Genomic DNA, 23190 nt, shown 5'->3' with positions numbered 1-23190 from the left:
AAACAAAAAACACAAAACTCTCAAAAGTATCTTGCATTGCTATTGATGTGTCCCCCACAAAAATATTTCTCAAAAGTACCTTTCATTGCCATTGATATACATCAGCAGCTCCTTTGGAATATCTCTGACTCCTCCACCAAATGCACAAGCCACATGTGCTGCTTATGTTTTGGGTGGGAAATGTTGAAGGGGCACTGCTTTGTTTCAAGGTAAAATGTATTGAACCAAAGTTATTTTTCTTCTGATGACCACCGTGATTATTTGCTTTGGTCTGTATCCTTTAAATCTCCTCCAGTTTGACAGATTATCTTGAATGTTAATGATGTGTGTAAATTGTTAGAATGAGAATGTGTTTATCATGTTCTGTGCAGGTCCGTTGTGCCCTCAAACAGAACCACCTAAGACTCCACATTTATTTTGCAACCATACCTCAGTTCATCGTCTTTCCTTGAACCATAGTTATTAAGTATTCTGAGCTGCCCTGTGACGTCTTAATTAAATCAGACTTTGAAGCATTCATGACACGTACCTCATAGATCGTTCCTGTTTCTTTTGTGCTGTGTTCAATACATATATTTTTCCAGTGACCCATGCTATGGCCATAGTTAATCCAGGTTGTGAATGTCCTTCAGAGGTGCCAATGTATGAGGATTACAACTGGAATGGTGATGGCACTGGAGAGTATTTAAGGGCTAATAGTTCTGGTAATTTTCTTCATTTTTTTTGGAAGATATTAGCACTTCATGTGTTAAAAATAGATCTGTGACTCTAACTCTCTCCCCCAATATTTAAAAACTCCTAGGTTGGGTTGGGCACGGTGGCTCATGCCTGTAATTTCAGCACTTTGGGAGGCTGAGGCAGGCGGATCACTTGAGGCCGGAAGTTTGAGACTAGCCTGGCCAACATGACAAAATTTTGTCTCTACTAAAAATACAAAAATTAGCTGGGTGTGCTGGCACAAGCCTGTAGTCCCAACTACTCGGGAGGCTGAGGCACGAGAATCACTTGAACCTTGGAGGTGGAGGTTGCAGTGAGCCAACATAGTGCCACTGCGCTCCAACCTGGGCGACACAGTAAGACTTTTTCTCAAAACAAACAAAAACTCCTAGTTTCTCCTAGCTTTGAGTTTTTGTACAGTGAAATACATATTTTAATAGGAGAAGACAAATGATCTGATTAAAGACCTTTAATCCTGATGTCATTAAAAATATTCATTTGTAGAGATGATTTCCATATTTGAGGGGCTTACAAATGTTTAGAAATACCATTTTCCCAAGGAAATACTCCTAGACAATTATATGTCCAATCTTTCATTCCTAATTGATATGATTTATTAATATTTAAATAATATTGTTAGATATCAAATTAATATGAGTTTCTCAAAGTTAATGCTTCTTGGGAGGTTAAAGCTTTGTAAACCTTGTGCCTAAAAATATCATTCTCTATTAAAGAACTCAAGAAAAGATAAAAAGATTCTGAGAAAATACGGGTTATTTTTATTTTTATGTTTTTGGAGATGGAGTCTTACTGGCTGGAGTACAGTGGCGCACGATCCCAACTCACTGCAACTTCTGCTTCCTGGGTGCAAGCAATTCTGTCTCAGCTTCCTGAGTAGCTGGGATTACAGGCATGCGCCACCATGCCCAGCTAATTTTGTATTTTTAGTAGAGACAGGGTTTCACCATGTTAGCCAGGCTGGTCTTGAACACCTGACCTCTAGGTGATCGGCCTGCCTCAGCCTCCCAAAGTGCTGGGATTACAGACGTGAGCCACCATTGCCTGGCCATAAATACAGTTTAATTCTAGGAGTTCTAGAATTTTGAAATTTTTGATATAAGCTTTGATCTTGATAATCAATTTTTTTCTAGATTAAATTTATGTTAATATAGCCCTTCTAAATATTAAAGGAAATTTAGAAATTTACCTTTAAGCTTTATTAACATTTTTAATCATGGTATTTATTTTCTATCCAAGGCATGATGCTTATAATGGTGATGGTCTAGCATTAAAATTTGTTGTCTTTACATTCACAATCAGACTACTGGGTTTGATATTTAAATATTTATAATTTTATATAAAACTAAGCAAAGTATCTTAAGATAGGCATTTTCCATTTTGGTCAAATCTTGTGTGGCACATTAATTCATTACGTTGATTGCTTAATTGAGTTTGAGCTTGGTAGTATACATGATTACAGGATTTTTATACCACTGCTGCCAGGATCTAGTGGGGAGAATGTATCCAACTTGATTTGTATAGCATCCGACATGCAAGTTCCCTGTTATTGGTGCCAGAGTTGGGTTTCCCCCCTACCTCTCTCAGTCCTGCTCCTTCTATGGGTTTTTTTTCTTCCTTAAATACATATCTTGAACTTGAGGTTAAGAAGAGGCATACATTAGCAATTTTGTGATATTAATTGATGAAGTTAATATTAATTGTTCATTTAAAAATTTGTTGAACTTGCAACATTATTTGACCAGCAAATACAGAGTGAGGCTAAGATGCCAACAGCCCACTGTTCAGTCTTATTATTTTCAGAATTAGAAATCTGTACCTTTGTCAGGATGGATGCCTTCACCTAGAAGGAATTCAGATTTCTTCTTGCTTGGCAAGGGCTAACTGCAGAAACAACGGAACACATTTTTTTAAAAGTCAGGAGTATATTAGAAACACATGGGCATTCAACACCTACATAAAATACTCTATGAGGTAAATGTGAATAACTGGATTTAACAAAGGGCCAGACTTTAGAATACCAGAATTCATAAAAAGGCTAAACTTACTTTGTAATTTAAGGGGAACACAAATCAACTAATTAGAATTAATAATAAAGAGTAATACTTTTGCTGCTTTTTTCTCTTGATATAACTGTGATCTAGGTATTGTTACCTTGTTTCAGTCTCATGGTTTTTCTTGTTTGCTAAATCCCTATAATATTCCTTTTCCCATCAAGGGGATATGTGTGGGTTTGTGCTAGAATCACTGTTTATGACTATTTTCAGGACTTTCCATGTTTTATGAGATATATTTCATCTTTAGAATTTTGGGTGGGTCTAGATTTAGAAAACTGTTTTGGTTGGAATGATGAGGCTCTGGATCTCAGCGGGCTTTAGGGTTGGAAAAGTTGAAGCTCACAGAGAGAGCAAATAAACATGGTCATCAAAGCTGAGAATTAAGATCTGTTTATCCACCTGCACACTTGAATTAAATCTCAGAGCAATGGGCAGAGCCATTCAACTTATGAAGATCCTGACAAAATAAATTACTCTAGTCATGTTTAAACATCTATTTTTTGCCTGTGTTTAGACACAGAGGTTGGTGTAGTGACCATGTGGTAGATGGAGAAGTTCTTGTGGAATTACTAAGCTATTGATTTACAACAGGGAGAATGCCACTAAAATAGTGGACAATGGTGAATTAAATGGAAAAGTCTGTTTGAGGTTTGGGGCAAGAAGCTTCAAATTGTAAAAATCACATGGGCTCTTGTCCTTCACCATTGAGCAGCATCATGATTGAAGATTGGAGAAAGGGGGGAGAGAGTACTCAGGTTAGGTGTGGTTCACATCACTTTTGCTTTAAGAGAATTCCTCATGTGTAGGGTTATAAAGATAACCTAAGATACGGACTTAGGTAAGTATTCCCTAATTCATTTTCATTGTTTAAGTCTGTTGAGGTTCAAGTAAATAAAGCAATGCTTTTAATAATACCTTTTTAAAAAAATGTAGGGCACAGTTTGTTGACTCTGAGATCTTTGTGGTCAAGATGAAAGTTGGCTTCTGATACATAAAAACAAAACAAAAAGCCTTTAATTTGTGTTGATTCTCTTGGTTCTGTAATTCTCTTTTCTCTATACTTCTTACTGTGGAGCATGATTTATGGTGATAAAGAGCTTTGGTTTAACTTTTGAACTGAAAGTATAGCTTCAACTTTAGCATGTGATGACTGTAGGACAGTGAACCTCCTCCTTAAACCATTCTGCTGTGTACTTGTAAACCTTCCAGAATCTCCTTTTATTTATAAAGCTAGGTTTGGGTTGGATATTTCCTTGGGTGATTGCTTGATCTTGGTTTTTCAAATCTGCATATAAATTCTAGAGCAGAAGGTCATCAGTATGTTTCAGAGGGCTTTGTAGTGTGGGGCTACTTCTGATGTAGCTTCAGCCAGCAACCCTTGCCCTTGCCTTAGTCTCTCAGTTGTTCATGTTAAAGGGATGGCTTTTTCGTGAAAGAGTCATAAATTGTTTCTCTAAATATCATTCCATAGGGTCTTCATGCTTAAGGTGGTTTACAATCTTGGACAACCCTGAAAATGAACAAGAGTTGGATTCTCTCTGGCTACCTTTTCCTCCACCATAGCCATTTCCTCACACAGCCTGTCAGTATTCCCAGTTTCATTGCTCTTCTCCAGCTTTTCCCATCTCCCTCAATTTTTTACCCTTTCTGGCACAGAGAAGTTGAACGATATCCTAATTTTTTGAACCTCACTCACTTACACCCTACTCAGGATACTAAAAATGATACCAGAATAAAACCTCTTCTGAAGGCAGCTGGAAAAATTATAGGTAGTATAAGCTTATTTTTGGTCAGCTATGCAAAAACGATTTTCAAATCATAATTATCTGGCAATATTAAGGTGTAACAAAATACCATAGTGAGTATAAAAGCAGGAAAATTGAGCAATAGAATGTAGAGTGAAGTAGGGAGAGGTAGGTCTAGGGTTGGGACTTCATAACTATCCAAATGAGAAGTGATAAAGGCGTGAATTATGAGAAGATTCATGGAAATGACAAAGGTGAGGGTCAGAATCAAATCTGTAGGAGAAGATATTATCATAGAAGCTAGAGGAGGAAGAAAACCTTCAGCAACCTAGGCTATTGGAATTGTGAGGATCAGAAATTGAGAATGAGATCTTGAATGAAGGATGAGAAAACTGGTTGTGGTCTTCATAAAAGCAGTTTTAGAGATAATTCAGCAGAGGATGGTGATAAGTAGAGGCAACAGGTTTAACTGACACTTTGAAGAAATGTGACGGTGACATTGGTTTGGTTCATTGTTATGGAAAGATGCTAACAACTTAGCTGAAATTGAACAAGTTATGACCCAACAGATACAGTATGATGTGTATGAAAAACACAAATTATATAATGTATACATGCATTTATATATAAAGGAGCATTTGGAAAGTCGCTTACCCAGAATTTTATTGGTAACTGTATCTGAGGTGATGATTTTTCATCAGAATTGGTTCCCTAGCTCTGCCCCCCAACAATTGCAGATTTAGGGAAATAAAGTATTAAATGAGAATTATTTGGAAAGCATAGATAGGTTTTCAAGTGAGAGAATGTCCATGAAATAGATTCAACATGCAGATAAAAGAGAACAGTTGGTAGAAAAGAGTCCTAGAATAGATGTGAAGAAGTAGATCTTTCTGGCCAATTCAAGATGTTATATTGGCCTTGATTCCTGATCCTGAAGGGCCTTGTTTCTTGTTTGGCCCCTTTGGTAGAATAAGCCCTGGTTTTGGGACTTCCTGGATGAGAGGCTGTGGGAAGCTTTGGGGAAGAAGGAAGACTCTCTTGTGGATCTAAAATCTGTATAGATTTGCTACAAGTTGCTAAAAATATAATGGCCATTAAATTGTTATAATAAAGGAATGACATGGTATACAATGTACTCTGTATAGCTGCCAGTCTGACCACTTATTGCTAGATATTAGTTTTATACACAAGAATGATTATACGGAGGGTAAACAATATGTAGTCTCAAAGCTAAAAGTTTCAATAATTGATGAGTTTTCTATTTCTTCTCTCCTAATTCTTTCTTGGGTTAACTCGATAAAATGAAGTCATTGTGGCCTCATGTATTCTGTTGTATTTATGACCTTGCTTGGTGTAGTGAAAACTAAAAGTTACATGAATTTTTAATATTTTAGAAATTATAATATTTCAGATTGTATCATTTCTACATTTTATACCAGCTATAGGAAAGAGTATTTTGCATCTTTTCTTTTAAGGTACGATTGTCCCCATCAGATGCAGTGAACTTCATATGGTTCGGGTATTAACTTAGATGCTATTTCGACATTTGCTTAGTACTGTCTTCTCCCACCATGTCCCATCAGTAGGATATTTCTGTTTGAAAAAAAAAGTAAATAATATCTTACTGGTGAGTAACATAATTTATGGAATCTTCAAAAGAGGTGTAATTGTAAGTAAGTACATTGTACTGAAATCAGCACATAGCCTTTATATGCTTTACTTTTTCTAATGAGATATAATTTACTTGTAAATTATGCACATTAATTTTAAAAATGTACAAATATACTTAGATAAATGCATTGTTTTGGGTTTTGCAAATGTATACATTTGTGTAACCAAAATCCAGGCAAGATATAGCACATTTCCATCACCCCCTTTAGCGAATTGACTAGTGCACAGGGTAAACTTGTGTCATGGGGGTTTTCTGTTTTATTTTCTCCAATATTCACCCCACGACCCCAACTCATATCCTCCTGGAAACTTAGAAGGTGACCTTTTTTTGGAAACAGGGTCTTTGCAGATGCAACGAAGATGATGAAGATGAGATTCTATGGGATTATGGGATAAAGATGGGCCTTAAATCCAATTAGAGTGTCAATGTAAGAGACAGAAAAAGACATAGAGATACAAGAGAAGAAGGCATAAGACAATGGAGGCAGGGATTGACTTCATGTAACTATGAGCCAAAGAATGCCTTGGGCTACCAAAGACTGAAAGAAGCAAGAAAGGATTTGCCAGAGTCCTTGAGAGGAAGCAAGCCCTGCTGATACGATATTGGGATTTCAGACTTCTAGTCTCTAGAATTGAGATAATAAATTCCTGTTGTTTAAGCCACCAAATTGTGGTCATTTGTTACAGCAGCCCAAGGAAACTAATATACCTCCTCCATCCCCCGCAAATTCTATTATGCCCCTTTCCAGTCAGTCCTCAATCCTCAAAGGCATGTAGTAGTCTTATTTCTATCACCACAGATTAGCCATGCCTGCCTTTGACCTTAATATAAATGAAATTATCTAGAGCATGCTCTTTTTTGTATCTGTTTGGATTCTTTTGATCAGCATAATGTATGTGAATTTCATTCATGTCATGTGTATCTGTATTATCCTTTTTATTACTGAGTAAAACTCAAATAGTTTGAATATACCGTAATTTGTCTATTCTGTTCATAGATATTTGGGTTGTTTCTTCCTACCCATATTTTATACATATATTACATCTTTTGTAGCTGTCACTGGTTTAGAAGTTATAGATTCTGTTACTGTTTTTGTAGTTAGGAACTTAAAGTTATAGTAATTACATTTTAATTTACATTAGTCTTCCTCACTGATAATGCAGAAACTCTGAATGCTTTAAGTTTGGCTTCCTTCTCAAGTCTTCTGTGTTATTTTTGTGAATATAAGATATTTAGTTTCAAAACTTGAAAATCATTATATGTTTTTTACATTCTATGCTTTTGTATAGAGACATGAACATGTTTTTCAATTGGTGTGATCACTATTGCTTGTTGCATTCTACTTCCTCTGGGTTCTGTTTTATTTTCTCCAATATTCAGAGTTTAATCTTTTAGTTAATGCTTTTAAAAAAATTAAGATATTTGCCTTTACTTTGGCTAAAATATCTTCATTTTGCTCACCTGGTTAAACTATAACTGCTTATAGAATTATAGTTTGATAATTTTTCCTCAACATGTTGAAGATAGTATCTCGGCTATCTAACCTTTATTTTTTTCTAAGTCTGCTGTCAGTCAAAGTTTTATCCCTGTCTAGATAATCTGCTATTCCTCTCTGGCTTGACTTTATTCTCATGGCATATAAATGTACTGTATTTAGATGTAGACTTGTTCGGTCTCTTAATTTTTAATCTAAGAACTCATGTCTTTATCTGGAAATTAATCAGCCATTATCTCTTTGAATAGTGTGTTTTATTCCTTTTTTAACATATACTTTTAAGTTCAGGGGTACAAGTGCAGGTTTGTTACATAGGTAAACTTGTGTCATGGGGGTTTTCTGTACAGATAATTTCATCACCCAGGTATTAAGGCTAGTACCCATTAGTTATTTTTCCTCATCGTCTTCTTCCTCCCATCCTCTGCCCTCCAATAGGCACCAGGGTCTGTTGTTTCCCTCTATGTGTCCATGTGTTCTCATCATTAAGCTCCCACTTATAAGGGAGAACACGGGGTATTTTGTTTTCTGTTTCTGTGTTAGTTTGCTAAGGATAATGGCCTCCAGCTCCATCCATGTCCCTGCAAAGGACATGATCTCATCCTTTTTTATGGCTGTATAGTATTCCATGGTGTGTGTGTGTGTGTGTGTGTGTGTGTGTGTGTGTGTGTGTATCACATTTTCTTTATCCAGTCAGTTGTTGATGGGTATCTAAGTTGATTCCATGTCTTTGCTATTGAGAATAGTGCTGCAATGAACATATGTGTGTATGTGTCTTTATAATAGAAGGATTTATATTCCTCTGGGTATATACCCAGTAATGGGATTACTGGGTTGAATGGTTTTTCCGTCTTTAGGTTTTTGTGGAATTGCCACACTGTCTTCCATAATGGTTGAACTAATGTACACTATCACAAACAGTATATAAGTGTTTCTTTTTCTCCACAACCTCTCAGCATCTGTTATTTTTTGACTTTTTAATAATAGCTATTCTGACTGGTGGGAGATGGTATCTCATTGTGATTTCTTATTTGCATTTCTTTAATATTCAGTGATGTTGAGTTTTTTCACATGATTGTTGGCCACGTGTGTGTCTTCCTTTGAGAAGTGTCTGTTCATGTCCTTTGCCTGCTTGTTAATGATTTTTTTCCTTGTGAATTTAAGATCTTTATAGATGCTAAATATTAGACCTTTGTCAGATGCATAGTTTGCAAATATTTTCTCCCATTCTGTAGGTTGCCTGTTCAGTCTGATGATATTTTCTTTTGCTGTACAGAAGCTCTTTAATTAGATCCCACTTATCAATTTTTGCTTTTGTTGCAATTGCTTTTGGCATCTTTATCATGAAATCTTTGCCTGTGCCTATGTCCTAAATGGTATTACCTAGGTTTTCTTCCAGGGTTTTTATAGTTCCGGGTTTTACCTTTAAGTCTTTAATGCATCTTGAGTTAATTTTTATATATATAGCATAAGGAAGGGGTCCAGTTTCAATCTTTTGCATATGGCTAGCCAGTTATCCCAGCATCATTTATTGAATAGTGAATCTTTTCCCCATTGTGTGTGTGTGTGTGTGTGTGTGTGTGTGTGTGTGTTTGAGATGGAGTTTCGCTCTTGTTGCCCAGGCTGGAGTGCAATGGCACAGTCTTGGCTCACCACAACCTCTGCCTTCCAGGTTCAGGCAGTTCTCCTGGCTTAGACTCCCAAGTTGCTGGGATTATAGGCATTTGCTACCATGCCCGGCTAATTTTGTGTTTTGTTTATTTTTTTTTGTAGAGATGGGGTTTCTCCGTGTTGGTCAGGCTGATCCCAAACTCCCGACCTCAGGTCATCTGCCTGCCTCGGCCTCCCAAAGTGCTGGGATTACAGGCGTGAGCCACCACACCTAGCCCCTCATTGCTTGTTTTGGTCAGGTTTGTCAAAGATCAGACAGTTGTAGATGTGAGGTCTTATTTCTGGATACTCTATTCTGTTCCCATTAGCCTGTCTGTTCTTGTATCAGTACCATGCTGTTTTGGCTACTGTAGCTCTGTAGTATAATTTGAAGTCAGGTAGCATGATGCCTCCAGCTTTGTTATTTTTGCTTATTATTGCCTTGGCCATTCGGGCTTTTTTTTGGTTCCGTGTGAATTTTAACATAGTTTTTTCCAGTTCTGTGAAAAATGTCAATGGTAGTTTAATGGAAATAGCATTGAATCGATAAATTGCTTTGGGCAGTATGGCTATTTTAATAATATTGATTCTTCTATCCATGAGCATGGAAAGTTTTTCCATTTGTTTGTCTTATCTCTGATTTCTTGGGTAGTGTTTTGTTGTTCTCCTTATAGAGATCTTTCATCTCCTTAGTTACCTGTATTCCTAGATATTTTATTATTTTTGTGGCAATTGTGAATGAGAGTTTGTTTGTGATATGACTCTTGGCTTGACTGCTGTTGGTGTATAGGAGTGCTAGTGATTTTTGCATGTTGATTTTGTATCCTGAGACTTTGCTGAAGTTGCGTCTCAGTTTAAGGTGTGTTTTATTCATTCTCTTTACTCTTTCCTTCTGTAGTAACTACTAATCATGTATTGGAACGTTTCTGTTTTTTTCTTACATGCTTAGTACCTTTTTGTCTTGTTTTGTGCTACAGTTATTTAAAAGTGTTTTTGGTTATGTCATTCTCTTTTACCATTCAATTTGTCCATATAATTTTTTGTTAAGTTTTAGAATTTTCATTTCATTGTAATGTGCACATTCTTGCTTTTTCCCATGTGATTTCTAGTTATCCCTTTATCTCTTCAGATATTCTGTAGATATTCATTTTAAAGGCTCCTTTAGAATGTCCTTATTTCTGGTTTTTTAGGTGTGAAGTTTTCTTGTTACTGATATTGTTGACTGTTCCTCATGAAGGTTTACTTGCTCATATGATTTGTTCATTTTGATGTTAAGGTAGCATTTCATGAAAGTCTAGGTCTCAGGATTGTAGAAAATATCTGGAGAGTAATTCTATATTTATTTATTTTTTCTTTCTGGGTTTTCCTGGATCTGGACAAATTCTTATTTTAACTTGTCAACATCATATAGACCCCATGCTAGAATGATAATTTTAATTTGGATCCCAGCCTTGTGGACTTGGTGTTCTGATGTCTCATGAATTATATTTTCTCTTGTGCTTACCCGCTGTGTGCTCCCAAGCTAGAGTCAGAATCCCCTGCTCTAGCCAGTTAGGGCAGGGGGTCATGGACAAACAGCCCCCTTGACTCCATCTACATAAAGGGAGCTAAGTGCTAGATCTTCACATAAATATTTCTTGGCCTGGGTTGAGGACCTTGCCCTAAGTTCTACCTCTGTCTGGTCTGACATCCTCATGAGCCATTCAGCTTTAGCTTCTGGCCTCAACTCTGCCTCTGAGTTTCCTCTTTGTTTCTAAGTTTGGTTGTGTATTAACAACTTTTTGGGTGGAGGAGGTAGAGGGAAGAAGGGGAGGGATATTTTATTTAGTATTTCTATGTGAGTATAGCAAAAAGAAAAGAAACATTTGTCTTTTCAGCAGGTGTATTTACCAAAAATCTGATTATACTGATAATTAAACACAATTTTTGTTTTTCTTTTACAGCTAGTTATGTATCAAATCCCATTTGCAAGGGTTGTTTGTCTTGTTCAAAGGACAATGGGTGCAGCCGATGTCAACAGAAGTTGTTCTTCTTCCTTCGAAGAGAAGGGATGCGCCAGTATGGAGAGTGCCTGCATTCCTGCCCATCCGGGTACTATGGACACCGAGCCCCAGATATGAACAGATGTGCAAGTGAGCATTTGGTTTTGTCTATCCTGTATTGCTGGATATGCAACTTAGGAGAGGAGCTAAGTTGAAGATTTTGAATGATTTTTTTTTTTAAAAATGTATTTGTAATAGGTGATAGAAATAGTTTAAGCTTACTGGGTGTGGTGGGTCATGCCTGTAATCCCAGCACTTTGGGAGGCCGAGGGAGGTGGATCACTTGAGGCCAGGAGTTGGAGACCAGTCTGGCCAACATGAGGAAACCCCATCTTTACTAAAAATACAAAAATTAGCCAGGCATGGTGGTGCACACCTGTAATCCCAGCTACTGGGATAGCTGAGGCACCAGAATCACTTGAACCTGGGAGGCAGAGGTTGCAGTGAGCTGAGATAGCACCGCTGTGCTCTAGCCTGGGCAACACAGTGAGATGTCATCTCAAAAAAAAAGCGTCTAAGCTCAAACTTGGAAAAAATGAGTGTGGTAGGATAAGAGCACTTTTACTTTATATTTTGTATAGAGCTGTAAGACACAATTCCACATACACAGTTTATTTTAGATTATGTAAGTAGTTTTTTAATCACAACGATCTCAAGTACAATCTTGTTTGACAGATTTTTGTAAGGAGTACCTACTCAGTGCTTATAAAAAAAAACACAAACCACAAAGGAATTTAAGTACTTTATGCTGAGAACAACCTCTCTGGTTTACCAATTTCTATAGCTTCTTTTTCTCTTTTTATCTGAGTTGGTAATCCTTCATTAGTCTAACCTGCAATTAAATATATGGTAAAGGTGGTTTTTTTTTAAGTACCATTACTAATATAACTAAAATGTTTAGGTTATTTTAAAGTAATCTGAGTTATAAGTTTAACAACTATTTAAAAAAGTTTAAGGAATGGCATTTTGTACATAGGAATGAGGGTGCAATTTTTCATCTTTTAATCCAAAAATCACTTACAGAATGAGTCTCATCTTCTAGGTCAGCCATAGAAATTGTGGTTTAAAAAAATAAATGAGATACCGAAGGAATATCCCTTTCTTTAAGGAACTCAAATTTTAGGAGATAGAAAGGATAAGAAAAAGGGGACCACAAAATAAAATGACAAATGGTAAGCAGCTTATTCATAATTTAATATATTAAGGGCTGTGTCAGTAATCATTAAATCACTCATATATATATGAGATAATTAAATCTCATATTTATGAGAGTGATTTAATGATCTCCCATTAACACACTGTGTATGTGACTATTCAGGCAAGACAGTCTTTAGATGAGAAGAGTTTGAATTACATCATCCAAGGACAATATTATTTTGGAAGGTGGCAGAACTAGTGGGGGCTGGTTAAATAAATTCTAGAAAGAAGGAACCACATATATGTAAAAATAATGTATTTGGGGAACAAGAACGCTTACCTGGAGCGTTATTTGGCATTTTGGCAATGCAGTTCTCTGTTTCATGGGACCTGTCCTACATTGCTGGACATTTAGTGTCCTTGGTCCCTGCCCATTAAATGTCCTTTGTGTCTTCACTACTGTTATAAGCAAACATGTCCCCAAACATTTTTAAACACTTCCTGGAAGAGCAGTACAGTAGCTGGATGAAAACCATTGAAGAGCATGTGCCTAGTGGGAGGTGTGGTTGGAATTGAGGAGGGAAAGGGAGGCTGCAGTGAAACTGATAAAGGTGTTTCCTGCCAGGCTAAGAAGTCTTGGTATTATCTAAGGGTACTGAGTAGGCAGTGAACTAAAGAGATTGCTTTAAGATGATTCTAGCAGAAGTGAGGGAGATGAATTGGAGAGGAACAAAAAGTAAAGGAAGGCTATTATAATGATTGCAGATTAGAAATCTTGTTCTGATGATTTTTTTTGTGGGTAATAAATTGCGGAGGCTTTAAAAATAGAACCAGTGGGGCCTGGTAACTAACTGGACAGAGCTAAGAGAAAGAATCAAACTTGATCCTAAGGTCTTCTAGCTAAAGTACTGGATGAGGTTACGTCGTTAGCAGAGTTAGAAATATTTAGGCTTAGAGGAAACTTGGATCTACCTTCATTTCATGGAATTGTTTGGATTAATATTTAAAGGAAACAACTCCCCACCAGTTATAGACTGGCTTGCAAATATGTTTGCAAATATGAATTTTGTTCTTAAGGCATATGATTTAGGCTACTTGATAATTTATTTCTCATAGTTTATAAACTTCCAGAAGAAGATATGTTCCACCTTGGAAAGGATTCCTGTTCAGATTTCTTTAGACTACCTATTGGGGGGGGTGGTGGTTTGAGTCCACAGCTTTATGTGTTTCATTCCAGACTATTAGTTCACAAGGAAGACAAGGCAAGAGTGTAGATGGATAGAAACATTTATTCCAAGTTCTAGGGCTAGCATTGTATGTACTTACATGGACAATAGGGTGGCCGTATAATGTATTACTCAATGTGGGACACTGGGAAATGAGAGGGGCTGCCATTAACAACTATGCAGGGAGATTGGATGTAAACCAGGACCATCCTATGCAAACTGGTACGGTCACCTGAGCAATACTTTGTAGTATATCAATGGAGTCTTCCTTAGATACTCTCAGGCAGGAGTTAATAGCACATTTTGGCTTAGTTTTCTCAGAAATGGAAAGGAGAGCAGTGACTGTAAATCAGCCTTAGGAAGAAAATCTGCATATGAGAAAGGGTTTGCTATGGATAGACTTCTTGTAAGTGAATACAATCAATGTTGGAGTTTACTGACCTAGAGAAAATCATTACCTGGTACAAGCAGGAAGTGCTATTAACAAGACCCCATTAGAGCAAAGTGAAAAATGGAAAATTATTTCTTATCAGTATACGACTTTGGATAATCATGTTTCTTTCATGCCAATTATTTGCTCTTTTTCATGACTAGTTTGCATATATTGCATTGATATTTGTATTTTGTTCAGGGGATGAGAAAGATTTAAATTGGAAAAGCTGTCACAGACTTAGAATTTGAAATGATATCCACTTTTCTCTGCCTTAAAAGATTATTGCTCAATAGTAGAGAAGAAGATTATACTTTTAGCAATAGTAGCCTAAAAAATCTTGTAAGTGAAACTTGCTCATCTGTTTCCTAATCACTAGAGTATGATTTCCAATGTAAAGCAATATCCTTCTTTTGAAGGAAGATTTGCTCTCTGAAAAGTTGTCTGAGGTTGGCTTCTTGGTGCAGACAGTATGAAGCTTATGCAGTTCAACCATACTTGTGGAAACCAATCCGACAACTATCTGAGTAATTCTGTGATACATGTACTAACAGACGCTAGAAGCTGCCATTGTCCCTGATACTATGTTAGATGTTATTTCACTCATATTTTTTCTCATTCATTAATGAAACCATTTACATAAAACTTTATATTTTAAATTGTTCTAAATAGTCCTTGTAGAAAACTTAGAAAAGTACACAGGCCTAAAAAAAGCAAAAGCAAGAGCAAACACTTCTCTCAAAGATAACAACAGTTAAAAGATAACAAAAACCATTTTGTCTTCTGTTCTTGACGTTTTTGTTTCTATGAGTATTTGTCGTTATCCTCACCTTACAAATGTGTCACTGTGTTTTGTAACTTGTTTTAATGAATTATGAACATATTTTCATGCCATTAAATATAGTTGCAAATATTCTACTGAATGGTTATACTATGTTTAGTTAATTGCCTATTGAAATTTGCTTTTAGTTTTTCATGATTATAAGCAGTTCTATGAAAAATATCCTTATATATAAATTCTTGCTCTCTCATACACATATTTTTACACACTTGCATGGTTTATTTTTATAAGATAAACGTTTAAACATAATACATGTTTTAAAGATATATATTGCCAAATGGATTTCTAGAAAAGTTTTATCAGTTTACATCTTCACTAACAGTGGTCATTTTCACTTGCATCTCTCTGGCTATTAATTACAAGTATAAAACTTCATTTTTGTCTTAATATGCTTTTTCTTTGATACAGATGAAGCTGAACACGTATTTGTCACTTGAATATTGGCATTGTAGGATGTTTACCAGAGTCACTGCTCCCCTGTTTTCTATTTGCACAACTGTCATGTTTTTAGTAATTAAAAAATACACTTTTTGGAGTATCATGCAGAATTCTAAATTCACAAATAATAAATGGAGTGTTTAATGAACTATTACAAAGTAGATACATTTAACTCCCACTGATGTCAAGAAAGAATGTTAGTACTACCCACTCACTAACTTCCCATTCACTACTGTCTTCTCCTTTGGCATAACTACCATCCTGACTTGTAAACAAAACACATATAAAACATTATTCATGGCAACACTATTTTTTTAAACATAATTACTTTATTGATTTCTTACAAATACCGCCAACTAGCATTACTTCCACTCTTGCATCATTAAAAACAAAGAGTATTTCCTCCTTGGTATTTTCAAATGGTGCATTATACAATAAACAAAGTTAGAACTTGAAACGCACCCTGATTAATTATGTAAACTGGTAATTTGTTTAAAAAAGCATAATAATTTGGTTCCTTTCTTCATAAAATGGAAATTTAAATATTTCTTCTGATAGTCTTGAGGTTATCATTATGAGTAGTGCAAAGTGTGGCACATATAGTTTCATCTAGAAGGGTGTGGATCTTACACACCTTAAACAAAATGTGCATTAACAAAGTGCATACAGTTAATGCATGATAGAAAGCATGTTTCAAATATAAGGCAGCCCCTCCGGCCACCATATTATTTAGGTTTTGCATTATCATTTATGGCATTATAGATTAATTACACATAACTTTTATACATTTTAACCCTGAAGATAAGAAAAATAACTGTTGCTTGGAAGAAATTATTCCAGGTAGCCATTTGGTTTGGATCAGGAGAAACTGAACCTCCATGAGTTTAGCGTCTGCCAAGTCAGAATCATTAGCTCAAGTGAGTGAATGAGATAAGCGGCGCGTTTCACAGTGACTGTTTCCCAAGTCCTGGCAATGCCTCTGCTCCCACAGTCCACCAGATGAAGCATTTCCGGGATGACCCTTCTATGTGGTTTTCCCTTTTCATTTTTTTTTTTTTTGCTGGATTAACGATTACTGTACTATTTCCTCTTTTCCCCTTTTCTGTGGCCTTCTATTTCAATTATTCATAAATCCTTTCAGAATATCCTCAGAGAGCTCCATAAGAGGAAGTTCTGTAGATGGAAAATCCAAGGGCGGAAGATTGGGGACAGGAATGTCCTTGGCTTTCCCAGTATTTGCTGCAAACTTCTGCCAGGTTGAGGAGGCTGTAGCAGTTGCTGAATGTGGTGGCAAGCTCCATAACTCTGATGTTTCTACAAAATCAGCATCTACATCCAGCTCCTTTTCTATTGGACCTTTTAGAAGTCTGGCCTTTTCAGCCTTTAGTTGTTATTTTCTTCCCTTAATCTTTCATTCTCTGCCACAAGGAATTCCATATGCCTCTTCAAATCTGCAATTTTGGTTGCCTGCTCCTTTATAATTGTTTTATCGTCTTTTGGGGCTTTACTTCCAATACATGGCTTTGCTGGCTCACTCTTTTGCTGAAGTAAATATAGTAGTGTGTCTGGATCCCTGTCAAAGATCCCCTGAATCTCAGGCAGACATTTCTCTGTGGAAGGGCTGTACTTCTGAGAAAGGGGACTCTGGCCCTCTGCATCCTCTACAGAGGGTTTGTGAGATGCCTGAAGATGGGCAGCTACATCCTTGTCTGTGTTCTGCTGGGCTTTCAATCTTGCTTCACCCTGGGCCCTTTTCCATCTCTCTTGGATGAGGAGGAGCTGTTTCATATGGCTATCCCTTTGCAATTCCAGTGAAAGATGAGCCTGCTCAGACTGTGTCAGCTTCATGGCTTCAGAAAGATACGCTGCAGCCTTTTTGTGACAAGAAAGAGCCTCTTCGTATTTGCCTGCAGCTAATAAACGGTCTGCTCATCTGCTCTGTTGATGAGCCAGGTTGAGGGGTCCTTCATTACTTCCATAGACCCCGGGGTAAGCGGCGGCCTTAGGAAGGGGAGTAGTGGTGCCAGGGAACATGGAGGGGACTGCAGGGGAGCGCGACACAGCTGCGGAGACTGCGGCCCCTCTCTGCACCCCAGGAGCCAGCCGTAGGCGCTGAGGGAGCCAACACTATTTATACTAATTACAAGTTGGAAACAACTCAAATGTCCAAACAATACAATACCTAAAAAATATAGTATATTAATATTGATATTTAACAGAAAGCAAGGAAAAGCCAGTGGAGGAGGCTGTGACTAAGTCACTAGGAAAGCAGAGGATGATGTCCCAGAAGCAGAATGGGAAGGCTTGCGAAGAAGCAAGTGGTCAATGTCAGCGTTGCACTGTTTAAACAATAGAGTTGTTGACCTTCATATGAGCCATTTCATTGTTTTCGTTGGGTCGCTATCCTGATTGCTATGGTTTTGGGGAGTACATGGAGTCATAGGAAAGCAGCCAGTGATTATATACACTCATTCTCTTCTTCCTCTAAGTGTATTTAAAAAGAGAATCTGATAACTGGAAGGCTCACACAGATGGGGAAGTTGGGGTGTGTGTGTCTGTGAGTGACAGGAGACATAACTAGGAAAGAGCCAGCTGAGGAGGAAAGACAAAAAATAATGAAGTAACAAGATCACTGAAGGGACAGAAGAGGATAGAGTCCAAAACATAGGTGGGAAAATTAGCCTTGGACAAACATTTATTCAGCAATTTATGAAGTATCTACCTCATGTCAATCAAGGTTAAGGATTCTTTTTTGTCATGTACCAGGAAGGTATCAGAAATATGCTGAAATTAAGGAAAAAGGAGGAGTAAACTTTTTTAACCTCCAAATTTATGTATAAGAAAACAATATACTTTGCCAGAAATAGTACTTTGGAAAATCATCTGTAAACAAATACAGAAATGAGATATTTTATAATTTTAGATCCATGAATTTGCTACATTTTAATTATTTCTGCTACATTTTATGATTCTACCCTTGTTTTGACATTTTGTGAAATACGTATTTAGGCTAGGAGAACACTACATTTTGTTTCCTTTTTTTTTCTTCTTTCTTTCCTTCCCTTTTTTTTTGTTGTTGTTGTTGCACAGTCATAGCTCAATGAAGCCTCAACCCCTTCTGTGCTGAAGGGATCCTCCCACTACAGCCTCCCCAGTAGCTGGGACTACAGTCATGTGCCACTATAGCCAGCTAATTTTTTAAAAAATGTATTATTAGAGATGCCTGGCTGTTGTTTATTTATTTAAATATTTTTAGAGATGAGGTCTTGCCATGTTGGCTGGTTTCTAACTCCTGGCCTGAAACAATCCTCCCACTTCAGCCTCTCAAGTAGTTGAGATTACGGGTGTGAGCTGCTACATTTTGCTTTTGAAATGAAATGACACAGGTTTTAAAAACTAGTAATTTTTAACATATAAGAAAATCCAAAGTTAAATATCATCTTTTAATTTGTGAACTCCAAGATCACTATTTAGGTGTTTTTAAAGAATTACTACATGTCATCAAGTTTGAGTGCCTTTAGAAACACCTGTTTTCTTGTCTTTCTTTCTTTCTTTTTTTTTTCTGAGACAGTCTCACTTTGTCTCCCAGGCTGGAGTGCAGTGGTTTGGTCTCAGCTCACTGTAACCTCCGCCTCATGGGTTCAAGCAATTCTTGTGCCTCAGTGCCCCAAGTAGCTGGGACTACAGGCGCATGCCACGATGCCTGGCTAAGTTTTTTGTATTTTTAATGGAGATGAAGTTTTGCCATGTTGCCCAGGCCAGTCTCGAACTCCTAAGCTCAGGAAATCCCCCCATCTTGGCCTCCCAAAGTGCTAAGATTACAGTCATGAGCCACTGAGCCCGGCCTGTCATTCTTGAATAATGTAATTTAATGATGCATTTGGGGAAAAAAAAAGTCTAGGTATTTAAAATTAACATAAATATGTTTGAAATGTCCAAATCTGGACAACTGTGGACACACATATAATTATTCTAAGGACCATAAATTCTATATAATGTGTTTGAAGATCTATAAAGATACAGACTTCCAAATATATTGATGTAACCCCAGTATGTTTGGGATTACTGAGAAATAAAAATAACAAATGTCTTCATTTGGAGGATACTTAGACCATTAGGTTGGAGACCATCAGGTTGCATATGAAACTGATACAGAATTAGACAACAGTATTAGATAGCATCATTACATAAAGTGGTGCTGAACCCCAATGGGCCAATGGGGTTAGTATGTTGCACAGTTATAGAAGGGATCACAGAAGGGACAAGTTAGTGGTTAGGTTAGAACAGTCATGAAAAATTGCAGGGCTCAGGTGTATCCTTCCCTTCCTTCACCATCTAACCTGGGTGGCGAGGCTGTGAAGAGTTAGGGGCATTCTAGGTTTAGAGGAAATGCTGAGCATGAGGGGTCAAAGGACCAGTGACAAGACCTGATAGAAGACCTGGAGATAAGTGATTGATGTTGACCAACTAACGGTAATAGGATTCAAATTCAGGGACTGTATTCTGATTACACTTAAACCAGAAATGTTCTAAATCATGTATTAGAGTTATTTTACTTTAGGTTTAATCTTTATCAAACCAGCACATGAATAAGGGCTACATTTTAGAAGCCTATAATATTCTTTAATTTTGGAATACAGGCAGTGCTGGAATTAAGGAAGCCTGGTGAAAACAGCCACTTGCATGGTTTTCCCAACAGTATTAGTAGGTATTTATCTGATAAGGAAAGAGAGGGGAAGACTGTAATTTAGGAGATGGCTTAGGCTGCTTAATACAGCTTACACATTTAGCAAACATTTACTGCTGATATACTAGGCAGGGCCAATGTGTGTTTTTATAAAAAAAAAATGGAATGGAATTGAATGTGCTAAGAACTGTGAGGGTGACACACTGGCTGCTCAGGGAACCCATGGGGCATCAGCTGACTTGCCCTTGGAGGTGGATGAGTCTTCAGATTTTCCAAAGAGTGTGTTATAAAACTATCTTGAAAGAGGAGTAGGGTGAGTAAGAGTAAGAGGGTAAAGGGTACTCATAGCAGAGAGTCACTTGAGCATTGGAATGCAAAATGTGAGAAATGAAATCTTGGAAGCTGAGGATGGAGGACTCATAAGCTGGGAAGACATATAATGCTCTTGTTGTAGAATATCATCTGATGTCACCAGGGGAAATAGGTTGAGCAGAGAGCCAGAGAGGAGGCACAGAGACCAATTAGGAAGCTGTTGCTGTAATCCCAGGCCAGAAACCGGGACTTCAGCTAAGGCAGTGGTACTTGAGGTGGGGAGGAAGAGACAGATTCAAGAGATTAGAAGATAGAACCAGCAGAAGGTGGTTCATTGGACACAAGGGTAAGAGAGGGAAGAGACCTCAATGACTCACAGATTTCTGCCTTTTTAAAAAATTATTATTTAAGTTTTAGGGTACATGTGCACAACGTGCAGGTTTGTTACATATGTATACATGTGCCATGTTGGTGTGCTGCACCCATTAACTCGTCATTTAGCATTAGTATCTCCTAATGCTATCCCTCCCCCCTCCCGCTACCCCACAACAGTCCCCAGTGTGTGATGTTCCCCTTCCTGTGTCCAGGTGTTCTCATTGTTCAATTCCCACCTATGAGTGAGAATATGCAGTGTTCGGTTTTTGGTCCTTGTGATAGTTTGCTGAGAATGATGGTTTCCAGCTTCATCCATGTCCCTACAAAGGACATGAACTCATCCTTTTTTATGGCTGCATAGTATTCCATGGTGTATATGTGCCACATTTTCTTAATCCAGTCTATCATTGTTGGACATTTGGGTTGGTTCCAAGTCTTTGCTATTGTGAATAGTGCCTCAATAAACATACGTGTGCATGTGTCTTTATAGCAGCATGATTTATAATCCTTTGGGTATATACCCAGTAATAAGATGGCTGGGTCAAATGGTATTTCTAGTTCTAGATCCCTGAGGAATCACCACACGGACTTCCACAATGGTTGAACTAGTTTACAGTCCCACCAACAGTGTAAAAGTGTTCCTATTTCTCCACATCCTCTCCAGCACCTGTTGTTTCCTGACTTTTTAATGATCGCCATTCTAACTGGTGTGAGATGGTATCTCATTGTGGTTTTGATTTGCATTTCTCTGATGGCCAGTGATGATGAGCATTTTTTCATGTGTTTTTTGGCTGCATAAATGTCTTCTTTTGAGAAGTGTCTGTTCATATCCTTTGCCCACTTTTTGATGGGGTTGTTTGTTTTTTTCTGGTAAATTTGTTTGAGTTCATTGTAGATTGTGGATATTAGCCCTTTGTCAGATGAGTAGGTTGCAAAAATTTTCTCCCATTTTGTAGGTTGCCCGTTCACTCTGATGGTAGTTTCTTTTGCTGTGCAGAAGCTCTTTCATTTAATTAGATCCCATTTGTCAATTTTGGCTTTTGTTGCCATTGCTTTTGGTGTTTTAGACATGAAGTCCTTGCCCTTGCCTATGTCCTGAATAGTATTACCTAGGTTTTCTTCTAGGGTTTTTATGGTTTTAGGTCTAACATGTAAGTCTTTAATCCATCTTGAATTAATTTTTGTATAAGGTGTAAGGAAGGGATCCAGTTTCAGCTTTCTGCATATGGCTAGCCAGTTTTCCCAGCAACCATTTATTAAATAGGGAATCCTTTCCCCATTTCTTCTTTTTTTGTTGCCCAGGCTAGAGTGCAATGGCGTGATCTTGGCTCACTGCAATCTCTGCCTGCTGGGTTCAATCAATTCTCCTGCCTCGGCCTCTCAAGTAGCTGGGATTACAGATGCCCACCACCATGCCCAGCTAATTTTTGTGTTTTTATTAGAGACGGTTTTCACCATGTTGGCCAGGCTGGTCTCAAACTCCTGACCTGGGGTAATCTGCCCACCTTGGCTTCCCAAAGTGCTGGGATTACAGGCGTGAGCTACCATGCCCAGCCAGGTTTCTGCTTTTAAGAATTGTATAAATACTGGTTTATTGGATATTATTATTGATTTATTGGGATTATTGAATATTATTATTGATTTTGGTTTTGATTGATAGATAGCAAAAGGAGTTCAGGTTTAGAAATGTTGACTTGAGATGACACAGTTGTGTAGAGATGTGCATTGGAGAGTCAGATACCTGAGTCTGTTTTAGATAAAAGCCAGTTAGGATCTAGTATCTCCTTGCTATCCTGTCACATCTGACGATCCTATTAATACTGATCAAAAATACTGATCACAGGTACAGATGTTACCAGGAATATTTATTATGCTTAAATGCTTATCAGGATGCTAATATATGGTTAAACCTGAATCTGTTGGGAGTGAAACTGCTACATCATCTACCTGTGGCAAAGATATGTGATACCTCCAATAGTCCTTCAAACAGAGGGCCATATATTGGGAAAATTATTTTCCTCTACAGTGAATGGCAAATAGGACCACCCCACACAAATTTGTATAGTTTTTTTACTTAAGTGTCTGTCTCTCTCAGCCCCACTCCCCCAAACTTTACCTATGTTTTTTATTGGTCATGACCCTTTCACTTCTACTGACTATGTATTTTCATCATTATCCCATCTCCATCATTCCCAAAGATGGGAGTTGTTCATTGTTGACACATACTGCTTTGAAACCTCTTCATATTAGAATGAAGTGGTTCTCAAAGTGTGCATCGGAACCACCTGTTAAAACACAGATTGCAAGATTGCACCGCCAGAGTTTCTGATTCAGTAGATCTGAGATGGAGC

The 23190-nt window shown here is 37.5% G+C and overlaps 1 protein-coding gene and 1 pseudogene across 4 annotated transcripts in view; one reads left to right on the top strand and one right to left on the bottom strand.

Annotated features, from left to right (window-relative positions):
* RSPO2 (R-spondin 2) overlaps positions 1-23190 on the top strand; it is a 184807-nt gene that overhangs the window by 83769 nt on the left and 77848 nt on the right. For all 4 annotated transcript variants that reach the window (XM_004047430.5, XM_019031887.4, XM_055348659.2 and 1 more), the window contains exon 3: positions 11295-11483. In XM_004047430.5, the coding sequence (XP_004047478.1) occupies positions 11295-11483 (189 nt within the window). The remainder of the gene's footprint in view (positions 1-11294; positions 11484-23190) is intronic.
* On the bottom strand, positions 16583-17499 carry LOC101147143 (nuclear receptor-binding factor 2-like; annotated as a pseudogene).

This window comes from Gorilla gorilla, chromosome 7, assembly GCF_029281585.2.
Source record: "Gorilla gorilla gorilla isolate KB3781 chromosome 7, NHGRI_mGorGor1-v2.1_pri, whole genome shotgun sequence".
NCBI lineage: Eukaryota > Metazoa > Chordata > Mammalia > Primates > Hominidae > Gorilla > Gorilla gorilla.
This window is presented reverse-complemented; position numbering and strand designations above follow the sequence as displayed.